General features: G+C 39.8%; 1 protein-coding gene across 4 annotated transcripts in view; it reads left to right on the top strand.

Moving 5' to 3' along the window:
• The window catches only part of TENT4A (terminal nucleotidyltransferase 4A), a 59,943-nt gene extending 54,630 nt beyond the window's left edge, over positions 1 to 5,313 (top strand). For 2 of the 4 annotated variants that reach the window (XM_051798987.1, XM_051798985.1), the window contains one exon: positions 3,075 to 5,313. In XM_051798987.1, the coding sequence (XP_051654947.1) occupies positions 3,075 to 3,251 (177 nt within the window). In that variant the 3' untranslated portion in view covers positions 3,252 to 5,313. Of the gene's footprint in view, positions 1 to 3,071 lie in introns of all 4 variants that reach the window. The other 2 variants (XM_051798983.1, XM_051798986.1) reach the window with 1 other exon arrangement.
• The last annotated feature ends 8,686 nt before the right edge of the window (positions 5,314 to 13,999 follow it).

Genomic DNA, 13,999 nt, shown 5'->3' with positions numbered 1-13,999 from the left:
AGGACCTTTCAAGGTGATGCATCAGGAAATACTATAAACTTTGTAGAGAGTGGTAGACCCTGGGCTGACAGTTTCTTACAAAGATGAGATCTTTACACTTTTGCAGAACACTGCTTTGATAATGCTCTCTTGATTTCTTACTGAGAATTGAGTGTCAAGCCAAACTTCAGACATGTTTCAGAACAAAGAATAGAAATTAAAACACTGTGTAAAAATCCACATACGTCCACAAACAGTGAGTTTAATTTTGCCTCTTACATCAGAGGAAAGTTAAAATACAAATGGAAGCAAAATAGTGAAGGATGTTAATAGTGGTCAAACACATGGAATTGCTTCTTTGTAATGAAAGAATGATTCTTCAACCTGAAGAAGAAAAAGAGGAGGTATGATGGAGGTCTGTGTAGTCATCAGCAGTATAAGAAAAAGGTAGAGAGCAGAATGACAAGAAATCAATTACTCCAAGAACTGAAAAATCATCTAATCTGATTCGAATTAAATATAATGCTGATTTAAGCTGTGAAATGCCATAGCAGAGGACACAGGATGCTAAACTCTTATGGTTTCAAAAATCTGAGCGAACTAGCAAATAATATTCAGTTAAGAACTAGTAAACGTAAAGGCATCGTCTCTGACTGAAGAAGTCCCTGAGTTAACTTCCTTGTGCACTTGCTCTCAGCTGATGTGTCATAAGATAGATGGATTCAGATTCTGCTCTGATAGTTTGACAGTCTTTATCTTGATGGCCTAAAAAACAATGCAGAATACTTCATCACTAGCTAAAGTTCATGTTCTCGCTAAATTATTAATCGTTCTTTGGAAGTTTGTTTACCTTTTGAACAGATGAGGGATATGACTTCTTTTGGACATGGGTAGATAGCCTTAATTGACATACTTGCCGTGGTACATCTCATCTTGTGATCATCTGCCTTTCTGCCTCCAATTTTTTTGCTGAATCCTCAAATTGAAGTTGCCAGATTTTTTACATTTCAAGCTGAAGAGGATGGATAGGTTTGCTGATGAATGTGTGCTCCCTGTTCCAAGTTTTGTTCTGGTTGTACAGTAGCAAAACTAAAGTTTCGCTCTATTTTTCAGCATATAGTTGAAAGTAACTGTAATGACTGTCTGCTTTTAGTGTTTTAACTGTTGAAGGAGGGATCATTTTTACTGTATTTTGACCTTATTTACAGTAAATGCTTATATATAATTAAGTCAGATGTACACCTACTGAACTAAAATACTTAGTGCAAGAATGGGACAAGATGGTGTGTTTACTTGAAGACTACTTGCCAAAAATATAAAACGTTCTAAATTTTTTTTAGTTTCATGTTGTTGATTTTCGTGAATACCTCCTAGTAGATATTTTCACAACATATGTCAATAAATAAGGTTTGGGAAGTTGTATCTCCTATGAATGAGAAATTTGCAGCTTGCATTTCCTTCTTCTAATTTGTCCTTTAATTATTTTACTGTTGGTAGTCTGAGGGTAGCACTTGCGTGTCTGTCTTGGGAGTCTAGAAGTTGCATATTGAAGGTTGATTGGATTGATGTAACACACTGTACAAATTAAATAATAGTTTAAGGGATTTTTGCCACCCTGCAGTTAACTGTAGTTATTCCTGAACACTAATCTTCAGCAGTTTTTCTGGATCCTCAGTGTCTCTTCTAATTATAATTTGAGAGTAAAATGTTGCTTATGGAATTATGCTTTCAATAACTGTTTCTGTTTTGTACACACAGTCATAATGATGGCTTGGGGTTCTTTCTGCTCTAAACTTATTTGGAAATACAGATAATGAAATATCTGCAGCTACTTTAGTATTCTAAGCAGTTGCCTCAAATGTTTACTTTGTGTTCCTGTTTAACCATTTCTGGTTAGTTAGCTTTTGTTACAAGTAGTCAGTTGTCTGTCCTAAGTTATTGCTGTCAGACATCAGGAAAGGAGCTTGCTTTGATGTTATCAGTATTTAGGAAATCTGTTTCAGCTTCGTCTTTTGAAACTCTTGTATCTATTTTTAAGTACGTACGTATTAAACCAACTTACTGTATGCCATTAAGCAGTCAATAGAGATGTGTGTAGTACCTTATATGTGGTAGATTTACTCAGACTGCTACTAGATCTTTTAGGCAGTTTCTGTTCCAGGTTGTTGGAGATCCCATAAAGAAAGTGTCGTGCTATATTTCTGATCATTTAATTATTTTGCCTTGGTCAGCATGTGAGGTATGATCTAGGGTCTTTGTAGCCCTGTGATCAGACCAGTAGGATTTACAAGCTCCTTACATGCTGTTCCCGGTCAGGGAAGCCCTCCGGGCAGATGGAGCTCGTCAGCCCTGTAAGGCCATCCATCTAAGAGAAGGTCACTCTAAACAAACCTACGTCCTGAGGACCTCACTACCACCGTCCGAGCTTCGCTCGGCCCCGGCAGATGAACCTCAGGATTAAAGGGTGGGCTCAGTTCAGTGCATACTGTGTGTCACCTAAAAAATCCACTGTGCAGGCTCGAAGGGTAATGACCTTTCCCAAATCTTCGTTCGTGAAGACTGGCCATACTACTATACGTGCTGTACCTAGTTTACGTGTCGCTGAGTGAATTATGGGTAGAGCAGATTTGTGCTTTACATGGATCAGCTCATGTGATAAGGCCCTTACATTCGTCCAGGATATCTCTGAAAGTCTTGCTGAGTGTCTCGCTTGGTCATGGTCATGCTCTTGCTAAGATCCTCTAAAACAGAGACCTCTGCCAGAATTAGTATTTAATGTGGAAGTTCTCTGGTTTTATAAGGCTGATGGACAGTGAGCGTATTTCATACTGAAATCCGAGGGTTTTAAGGGTGCTTTGAAATCTGAACCGTTTCATTTGCAGGACATTTACTTCAGAAAACACTTAGTAAGCTGTTAGTGCCATTGGACTTGCACAGCTAAAATTAGACAAGTATGAAAAGACCAGTTGCTTCAAGTGGTATTCAGTGGAAGTGACTTGTGTGTTGAGGAAATACAGCTGGTAATGTGTGCTTCATTTGTTGTTTGTATGCCTAAACTGAGTGCCTTTCTTTTTTTTTTTTTAACTTTTTAGCAGCACAGTGGAATGAAGTTTTCCATGAAAGGAAATCATAACCAAGGCAACAGCTACAGCCCCGTCAGCAGTGGAGGCATGAGGCAACCAGTTGGTAACCGAGGACACCACCAATACAATCGTAATATATGGAGAAGAAAAAAACACAGAGACAGTTTGCCTATTAGTCTGAGCAGATAATGGCAGATGCCAAAATGACCTTCCCTGTTCAGACAAACTGAGTGAGTGCCACTCGACTTGGGGGATGGAGACCAGCGTCCAGCACATCGTTTTATTGGTGTTGCCAAATATCTGCAGCTGACTTCTTTGCATGTTTCTTTGTGTGGTGGTTCAATCCATCTTCAAGAAGTAGTTGTGCTTATCTGTGAAGCCTTATAAATGTGGAAGTTTGTTTTCTGCCTTCCCACAGTGGTTCATTCAGTGCCGAAGCAGCTCTGACAATAGAACTGCAAGGACATTTACAAATGCTGTAGCTTTTTTGCTGTGGCTACATCTGTTCCTTTGTGGGTTCTGTTTTCTTTTATTTTGGAAGTGAAGGAAACTTCAGCCCCTTGGAATTTTTTTTTTTTTTATTGCAGCAAATCAAGCTGGGAATTCATAAAAGTAAATTTGCTGCTCTCCTGTTTTTCTTTCAAAGTTCAGAATTTTTTGCTCTGTAACTATTGGAAGTATGATTTGTGCAATAACTTGGAATTTTTAACTTAATTTCATATTGTCACATAAGTTATATTTAAGGGGAAGAGGTTTTTTAAGTTACAGATCCTTTCCCAGGTTGCATTATCTAAGTTGGGTTCATAGTTTTGGCAGGTTGTCTGAGCAGTGTTACAAACATGACATTTGGTAATATTTGAGGCTTCTTGATTCACAATGAAAGTGCGATTTGGCTTACAGTTTTAAGAAGGTATTAAGCTCCAAAGCATTTTGACCCTGTGTTTTTTAGCTCATTGTCTGGCCTCTATCAGTTGTCTTGCTCTGACCAATGAGTTTTAATTTTATTCCTTTAAATAGACAACAAATCCAGCATTTGTAGTACCAGAAATAAAACTTGTGAGAGGGATGGGAAAAAGGTTGGTTCAAGTCCTGATATGAAACTAAAAAGCTGTGAACTACACGCTTTGATGAATTTTCATAACGTAACCTGTTAATGTTTGGGTTGAAACAACATTATTAAACAGAGATACCCGGCTTAAGGAATGTGGAGAAAGGAAATATGTTGATTCCATTAAGGAATCTGTATGCAGATGCATTAGTTCTGTTAAGAGCAAATATATAAAAAGTACTTCAGCTGCTCTAAGCATTACAAGAAGTATCTTTTAATGTGTTGCAGGAGAGCACAGCCCAGTGTTGTACACAGGATGAGTGGCTGGCACTTAACTTACAGATGCATACAGGTATACTATGCAAGTGTGTATTGCCATGACGAACACTGTCTTTAACTTTTTAAAAATGTACATCCTGCCTAACCCTGAGTTTTTAAAGCACCACAGTTGTCCTGGGAGTAGGTCACATCTCATGCCCTCTGACTTCCCTTTTTTTTAGTGAGAGTTCTTAAGCTATACAGAAAACTACAGATAAGTTATGTAAGTCCACTAGCAGAGGAAGCTGAAGAATCCTGTTAACGGGACATCTATATCTGTACGCAGTATAGAAGGTTTTAAAACTGATATCTGAATATTGAAATGAGGTGTCAAGCATGAAGCTTTTTAATATGCTGTATGCCTTTGAAGCAGTAGTTCATGTTATTACTGAATCTGTTGAACACAAGCAGGTCCTTGAGGGGAGAGAGGGCAACATTCCAAAGTAGAGTAGTGCATATCTGTTTGCAAAAAGTTTGTCTTAATGCTCCAGACTCATCACAATTAAAAAAATAAAAAAGTTCTAAAAATTGTGAGCTGATTCATAAATAATATCTAAGGGCTGTTACATGAGCCTGTACTGCTTAGTCTTCACGCACTAGCAATATTGACCATAACTACATTAAAGAGCCTTCAGAGGCTTTAGTTGGTGTCTTATACTAGCATCCATTTTTAAAGCAAAACTCATTTGAAAAGTGGTATCATGTAACACTTCAGTCATGGTGAACCAAATAAATTGGCCTGGCTATCACTGTGGTTATGTGCTACAGGTTTAAAAAATAATGTTTAAATTTTTTGTGTGGACAACTATGTGGAAGCTAAAATTGACATATTTTTATGTAAAGTTTTCTATTCTTTGATTTTTAATAAACTTTGGAGACCAGTCACTCTTCTGTACATTTTTTTTTTTTGAAATTTCATGATGAAGTAATACTTGACCATATCCCATTCTTTGATGTACACTTTGATCATCTACTTTAAAATTGTTCATGCTGAGCACCTTCAGAATGAGCTTGGATACCCTTAAACAAGCAAAGGTAGTTCCCAACAGTATTCTTAAGAGGAGATCAACTGACTGATGCTTTGAGATACCTTAACTTTCCATATAACTGTTAATCTCTTTCTGTAGTTTCTATATTACTTTCAAAATATTTGTCTGGTTTTCAGCCTCATCAAAGATTGGTGGTTGTTGTCTTTTTTTTTTTTTGCATTCTGTTAACCCTCTGAGAGGACTCTGAAACATCAGTACTGACTCTAATTGAAAATTTTAGAAAATGAGTCTTTGGAAGGAACTTGTATAAATCTGTGAACTCTGAGAAAGGGAACTGAACTGTTTTTAATAGACAGTGATGTAGGGTTAGGAATTACGAATTGGAGACGTACTTGGTAAGTCTTAATGAGTATCTGCTGGAGAAAAGTAGAAAAGTGGTGGGAAGGGAAAATCAGAACTCAGTAGTAGCTGGGATAATAAGAATTTTTTCTGTCAACATCAGTTTGCCAGTGGGACATGGCTGACAGAGGGATATATAATCTCTTCAGACACAAAGATTAAGTGCAGCAACATTGGTCTTGTCATTTCTGTTTCCCTGGGCTTCTCTTCCGTTTTTCTGTCCAGATAATGATTTTGCTTTTTCTTGCTACAGGTTCTGGCAAACTATTTATCTTTATTAGTAGTCTGCTTTTAATGCATTAGGTCCTTTGAACCCTCATGCTGCGATAATAATCCGAGATACTCACTTGATCTGCTTTCAAGCCTTACTGACTATTTTGTACACTGTTCATAGGCAAAACTAGCCACTAGATGTGGAAGGAAGAGACTGCAAATTGAATGGAGGAACCGGGGAGTCTGTCATAGAAAGAGCTCAGTTGTGATCTATCCCTGTTTACAAGAGATGTCAGTGCTGGTGTTGCATTGGACTTTGCACAGGGATGGAGTTACCTGCGCTGGGGCAGGGTAAGAATACAGAAAGGTGACTACTGGTACAGTGCTGCTGGTTCAGCAGTGGTTATTTCCATGGAAATGGCCTCCGGAGAATGGGCATACTCAACAGTCTCTCAAAGAGTAGAGTTGGAATACAGCATGCCTTCAAGCAGTGTGACCTCTTTATCATTTGTAGGTAAAAAGAAAAGTTTAAATTGTGAGGTAACTCAGTGTATACGTGTGGGGAAGTGAATGTATCAATTTCTGAGCTCTCAAGGACAAGAAGCCTTCTACTTGCTGGCTACTGTCAGTATAGTCTGATTATAAATTTAGTAATACCTGGACTAAACCAAAGTTATGACCTGAATTCTCCAATTGAAAGACACGATAGAGCCATCGATTAGGTGGCTGGTCTTGTGCACTTAGACAGTTTTGATTGGGGTTTGAAGTATTTTGGAAAGCAGATGTGGTGCCAAAAAGAAGGATGAGAAGTAACCTTAGAACAGAAACCTGAAAAGAAACATCTTGTAGGTCAGGACAGTGTTTAATATCTTTATCGATGATTTAGATGAGGGGATTGAGCCCATCATTAGCAAATTCGCAGACGACACCAAGTTGGGAGGAAGTGTCGACCTGCTGGAAGGCAGGAGGGCTCTGCAGAGGGACCTGGACAGGCTGGAGAGTTGGGCTGGTTCCAACAGGATGAGATTCAACAAGGCCAAGTGCTGGGTCCTGCACTTTGGCCGCAACAACCCCATGCAGCATTACAGGCTGGGGACAGAGTGCCTGGAGAGCAGCCAGGCAGAAAGGGACCTGGGAGTTTGGATTGACAGGAAGCTGAACATGAGCCAGCAGTGTACCCACGTGGCCAAGAAAGCCAATGGCATCCTGACCTGTATCAGGAACAGTGTGGCCAGCAGGACCAGGGAAGTGATTCTTTCCCTGGACTCAGCGCTGGTGAGGCCTCACCTGGAGTGCTGTGTCCAGTTCTGGGCCCCTCAGTTCAGGAAGGATATTGAGGTGCTGGAGCAGGTCCAGAGAAGAGCAACAAGGCTGGTCAAGGGACTTGAGCACAAGTCCTATGAGGAGAGGTTGAGGGACCTGTGGGGTTGTTCAGCCTGGAGAAGAGGAGGCTCAGGGGAGACCTCACCACTCTCTACAACTCCCTGAAAGGAGGTTGTAGCCAGGTGGGGGTTGGTCTCTTCTCCCAGGCAATCAGCAGTAGGACAAGAGGGCATGGCCTTAAGCTGCACCAGGGGAGGTTTAGGTTGGATATTAGAAAGAAATTCTTTACAGAGAGGGTAATCAGGCATTGGAATGGGCTACCCAGGGAAGTGGTGGATTCTCCATCCCTGGAGGTTTTTAAGATGAGGCTGGACGTGGCACTTAGTGCCATGGTCTAACAACTGTGGTGGTAGTGGATCTGGTGATCTCAGAGGTCCTTTCCAACCCGTCTGATTCTATGATTCTATGATGTGTGAAGAAAAATACCAGAGGATGCCCCAGAACCTTGACTGATAGTGCCTTGGACTAGTAGCTCTGGATACCTGTATGGTATGGAGGGACACAGATTTCTGCCTGACCTTCACACACCAGCAGCAAACCTCTCTGCCTGGAAGGATGCTGAGACCCCAGCAAATGTAGTGCTTTAGGGGAGTGAGTGGATGAGTGTGTGAAATAAATCAGTTTGGATAAAAGCTGATTTGTACATAAACCCCAGTATTCGGACCAGTATTAAACAACCACCCACTATAGGTAGTTGTTTCATTGCCTGTAACAAAAAATGGTGTCAGGATGACTAAACCTCAGGTTCACAGCCAGAAGGCTCTTACAGCTGACCTTTCCCAGAATCATCCTTAGGCTTTCTTCTCAACCAGGATATTAACTTGTATTAAATTTGGGTTGATCTTTTTGCCATTTTTTTTCAGCACACCGCATAGGTTTTAGTCCTGGAATGCATTTTGGATGACAAAAGTCCTTCATTTGTTCGTGGCAGTAGGAGATCAGCTAAGGAAACCTATGGACAACTTCTATGTGCAAGAGATTCTATTGGACAAAATGTTTTTAAACAAGGATTCTTACCAGATCAGCCATGTATTTCTGTTATAATTGCCTAAAGTCATGGTCACAGGCTGCAGTTGTGTGTCAGTGAAAGGATGATAGGGATGCTTCTTTTTGGACATCTCTCTTCCCAAAACGTGCCAAATTGTTACCTAAAGCTCTGGTCACAACCCTTCTCAGTGTTATGCTACTGCAAAAGTTTTGGCCTAGAGTTGCCTATGGCACAGCAGCCTTTCAGTTTCAAATCAATTAAGGATTCTCCAGTCATTGGCTTTTTTCATAAGCCTTTTCTATTGGGGGATTGTTGCCTGAGCATAAAAAGAAATTATGAATGGAGGGAAGAGCCCATATGCAGCAGATACTGTTGATATACACGTCTCTGTTTGTGATCAGGAAAATTTTCTGCGGTGTTGCTACTATAATGGCTTTTGTGTCACTGCCTCTCCTGCTAAGGTGGGTGCAAAGGACATCTTGTCCGACCTCAGCTATTTTCCCCTTATGCACCAAAATGTGATGTGTTTTCCTACTGTGAATTCTTAGCTCTGCAGCAAGCTGTTTCCTGCTTCAGTAACTTAGGGGAGTTGGACAGTAGCTTGATTTACAGTCTCACTAAAGCATGGCTCCCAAATAAATGCTTCAGTGACTCATTTTTAAACTTAAACCAAACAGGATTTAGGAGTTCCTATAAAAGGAATTTGTGTGAGAGGATGAAAGCGGTGGTTAAATTGTGGTTAAACTGTGAAAGTGGAAGGCTGTAACCTCTGTGCTAAAATTGCCACTTTTTATTAGTGAAAACTTTGGCAGTAATCCCCTTGGGGATGTTCTGTTGAGAAAATATTTGTATGAAACTTCCTTGCTTTTTGCTCTTCCTTTCCAGAGAAGAAAAGCTACATCTTCTGATGGGCTACATGACTTCAGGATTGCTATTGGATGCATCTGGCTAATTTGAGGAGCCAAAATGACTAGGTGATCTCTCACCCTTGTCAAGGGTTACATGTCCAGGTGATTGATAGGGATCACTTGAGTACCACTTAGTGTATAATTGTGGGTGAGATCATCAAATAATCGCTGTTCTCTCAGGGAAATTTCTTAGGAGACTGAGGAACAGAAAATAAGATTAATCTATTAGTCATTCATACATGTGCATGCAGTGGATGAACAGAGCACAGCTGCAGTTCCCAGCTGCAAGTGCCGGATTTGTTCTGCTGTCCTTACAAGGGCCTCGGGGAGAGCCAGGTCAGCCCAGCAAGTCTGTTTGCCCCTCTGATCAGGGAATGCTGCCACTTCTGCTCAGGAGCAGGTCTGTGCAACAACAGTTTTACGATCTGTTCCTGATGTCGTGGTTGAGCAAAATAACTTGCGATTTCTTCCCACTCCTTTGTTAGAAAGGAATGGTCAGGGGATGTGAGGTTATCGGGTTTGCATGTGCTGTGTGGTTGTGAGGGTTACAAATCATGAGTGGTTTAAGCACTGGATACATTTCCATCCTTTGAAATTGTAAAACCTGGCAGGACAAGGCCCCAGGTAACCCACTCTAACTTGAAAGCCAGTCCTGCTGGACCACGAAACCTCTGTAGAGCTTCTCCTCATTAAATTTTTCAATGATACCACAAAAAAGAGTAAATATTTTTTTATTTTAATTTGTTGGGTTTATGAAGTGTTTTAATGGGGATATAAGTCAGGCAAGAATTGTTCTTTTTTTTTTTCTTTGCTTTGTCCTGCACTTGATAAAATATATCTCCAGATTCTAGGACCAAGAAGTTGAAACAGATAAGAACCTATTTATTATTAACTTCTGAGTTCTGAAGTTAATAATCCCTTGAAATGAGTAGTCCCCAAGCGTAAATTACTGATCAAGAAATAAATAATGTTTTGTACCTTCTCTCTATTATAGTTATTATTTTTGATAACACTATGTTCCCAGAGTTCAGTCAACTTGCATTTGCAGTGGTAACACAATGAAGATGTATGGGAGTAGTGATTTGTGTAGGATATCAGCAAAATACTCCAAACTGCTGTCCTTCGCATTTTGCTCCTAGTAAGAGTTGCACAGATTCATCTTTTGATAAATTCAGACTTTTGATAATTAAAATTTGCTTGTTTGCCTTTATTCTGTAATACATAAGTAAGTAGATAACTTAAACTAATACTGCCTGAAAAGTACTAAACCAGTACTGATGGAGCTGAAAGCATCATGAAAAGGATTTTCTAAAGGTAAGATCTGGAAGCTGCTGTTAGCGTAAGTTTTACCTAAATCACTCTAAATTCAGTCTGACTAGGTCAGAGTTGTCCCCTACCTTGCATCTTAGAAATCAGAGAATGAAGAATGTTCATCAAGAGTGGATATGTAGAAAAGGAAATTTCCACAAAGAAGAAGGAAGGAAAATCCAAGAGCTTAATGATCTTCACTTGAAATATAAAATAACCATTCTACCAGAATGGGAATTTTGACGTGCCAAGCTGTAGGTCTACTAATAAGGACTTGGACCCAATCAGAAAATCACCTCCTACTACTAGTATGACGTGTGGACCAGAGCTCCACGATCTCTAAGATACTAATATTGCTAAGAAATGCCAAAAGTCATTATCTGGAAAACTCATACTAGTATTTCATCTAGTATTTCTGTAAGAAAGCAGAATAGGGTTAATTAGAAAGAGAGGCAAAATGTAACATTAATTTATCAAATGTTTTTTAATGCCTATCCCAGTATTGCTGCTAATAACATATATATATTTAAATTGTTGAGTGAAGCATATGGCACGGTTCAGTGCCAGATGGTGACTGAGCCAGGGCATTCTGAATGGGAATGGCACCAATAGATGGCGCTGAGTACAAGTTTTTGGGCGAAAGTGGTGCAGTTAGTTGAAGATTTAACTTTAGAAACATTATTTTAGCAGTGTTTGATAATGATCATGACACAAGAACTGCCATGCACTGACTGAATATCCTGATGAGACAAATATGGGAAATGTGGCCTGTACACAGTGTTAGAGTTTTGTGGTACTGAATATATAGAGATGGGATGAAATACAAAGCACAAGGCTGGAAATTGAGAATTTATAGCTACTTTCAAACAGTGAAAGCTGATGAGTCAGAGATGTTAAAGAGGAGAGAGACCTGGGTATATTTGTTTATAGAATGACTGAATTCACCAGCATGTCTCACAAAGATGATACACGAACCACACACATATCAGATAGAGTATTTCCAGTAGTCTTAGTGATTTTCTTTTGTTGCTAGTCCAGAGGCTTACTGGTTAAATTACCTGTGGCTTTCCTCATTTCAGGGAGGAAAAAAAAAGATAAAAAGAAGAATAATTCAATTATGGCAGGAGCTGCAGTCACAGGTTTAAAGAATCTTCGGACACCTGAGAATCTACTTCAGCTGGAGATTCATCAAAGCTCAAGTTAGCTTTTATGATATTGTGTAAAAATGCTGTGAAGTACTAAGGATGACAGTTACCATCACCCAGCTTTTTGCATCCGTTCGCACTGTTCTTGTATTGACAAACTCTTGATCTTTGGCTTTAATGTAGCAATGACTTACCTCATGGGAATGCTAAACATGCTAGCTGACTGTCATTTCAGATCTGTGGATGACAAGTAGAAGATCTGACTGGATGTAATTGGTCTAGGGAATGTGGGATGACTGAGGTAACCAGTCTCCTTTCTCAGTTTTAGTGGCGAAACACATGTGATTTTATTCTGGGTTTCCTGTCAGATGCTTTTGTGGTGCTTTTGACCTAGCCTGGCATCCTAGCTTGGTCCCTGAGGGCTTTTGCTTCCCATTCCTGTTCATTGACCTACTGATGCAGATAGGTCCAAACTCAAAAGTATGGGAGAGGAGCAGTGGGAGACATATGAGATTGTGAGGAATGTAATCCTATAGGCATGAAAGCTATTTAAATTCTCCTTGCATGGCTCCTGGCTGTCTGCAATGGCTTGAAAAATGGCTAATTCTTCATCAATGAGAAGGGAAGAAGAGATCTACCACAGGACTTTTGTGTCTAAACAAAATAAATATCTCTGTTCCCCAAGTCCCTCTTCCATCTACTTGTACAGTCTGGTCTCAGTAACCTGAAAGAATTTTCTTCTGCACTATTTTAGTGTATTTGCTTTAACTTGGAATATATAGTCCTAATATAGTCTATACTGTCCCAAAGGGGAGAAATAACTCTATTAGGCTGATTTTAGCGATTACTTGCTCTACAGTATTCTTAATACCAATGTTCTCAGATTTATGCAGGATATAGTCGAGGTTTTTTTCCCTCTGTACACTCCCTGCAGATCTAAATCTGATATTTACAAAAAATCCCTGTCATGAATGTGCCCTTAGATTATACCATGGTCTTATAGCTTTATAGAACAGAATTTTTGGTGGTTCTTACCCATCTCCTGAAAAGAGTCAAAGTTCAGGACTTAATGACAGGTCTGACCTTTTTGAATCTTTATCCTTGCTAGTTTCCTATTTCCAGTCTTTTCAAGTGTCTGAGGCAGCCTACTTTAAAGTACATTTTGGATTAGGAAATTAATTTATTGGTTTATTTTCTCAGATCAGAGACTTCCAGACCAGCAGAACTTTTAAAGTTTCCTTGACATGTAAGACATGCTCATGGCACTAAGGCTTAATCCCAGTGCTGTGCCTACAGCAGGCAGGGTTTTGGGACCAGCCCTGACTATGCAGTTGTCATTCAAGCTGTTGGGGCACACGAATTCATGTTAAGAGCTACATTATCATGCAATAATCATGAGATACACCTCAGTGATCAGAGCATGTTCCACCACAGCATCAGCCACACATGAAGGTTTGCTCAGAGTTGTCTCCGCCTCTGATGTGCTCAGAACAGCCAGGTGGGTTGTCCATGTGTATCTTCATCAAATGTTATGGAACTGCTGAGACATCTGTGTGTATGGCAGCATCTTGCAGGACAGTGCTAAGATAGTTATCCGATAGGATCTGTCCAGGCATTTCCAAGTCTTTCAAAGATTTGCCTGGAGTATCTGAGGGTATAAACAGTCATGGCAACCAAACTTCAAAGACAGAAAATGCTTTTAAACACTTCTCAAAATGATCCACTTGTTCAGTCATCCCACAGCTTCCTCCTCCTTTTGCCTTTAGCCCTTTATGTTCTTTAGGAACTAAAAACCTGTGCTTTCTGGTTCTGTTGAACTCCTGAGAGGGGAGAGGACCATGGGGGAGGAGGGGCAGGAATGCATCTGATTGTGAGAACTGTAATTCTCTAGGCATGAATCCTATTTAAATTACCAAGGCAAAATACACTATTCATTATGCATTTAAATTTCAGAGACCCTTTTGACGCAGGAGGTAGAAAGAGACTCAGCAGGATCTTTCTAAAGATGTTTTATGAAAAGAATTGTGGGAACATGAATTAATTTTCCAGTATTGTTTAAGTAGATTGCTGTCGGTAGCTACTTCACAATTAGCTTGTCCTTGTGTCTTTCTAGGTAAGCACTGAATATGGAGAAAAAAAGCTCTTTTTCCTGTGCATTTTGCAGAGGTTTGGGGTTTTTTTTTATTATTATTTTAAGTGCAGGTCCCCGTGGAGTCCTGGAACTGAATACTGTTCATC

The sequence above is a fragment of the Manacus candei genome, unplaced genomic scaffold (genome assembly GCF_025592945.1).
Source record: "Manacus candei isolate 608988 ecotype Guabito, Panama unplaced genomic scaffold, ASM2559294v1 h1tg000049l, whole genome shotgun sequence".
Taxonomy (NCBI): domain Eukaryota; kingdom Metazoa; phylum Chordata; class Aves; order Passeriformes; family Pipridae; genus Manacus; species Manacus candei.
Note: the sequence above shows the minus strand (reverse complement) of the source record. Positions and strands in the feature narration are given on the sequence as shown.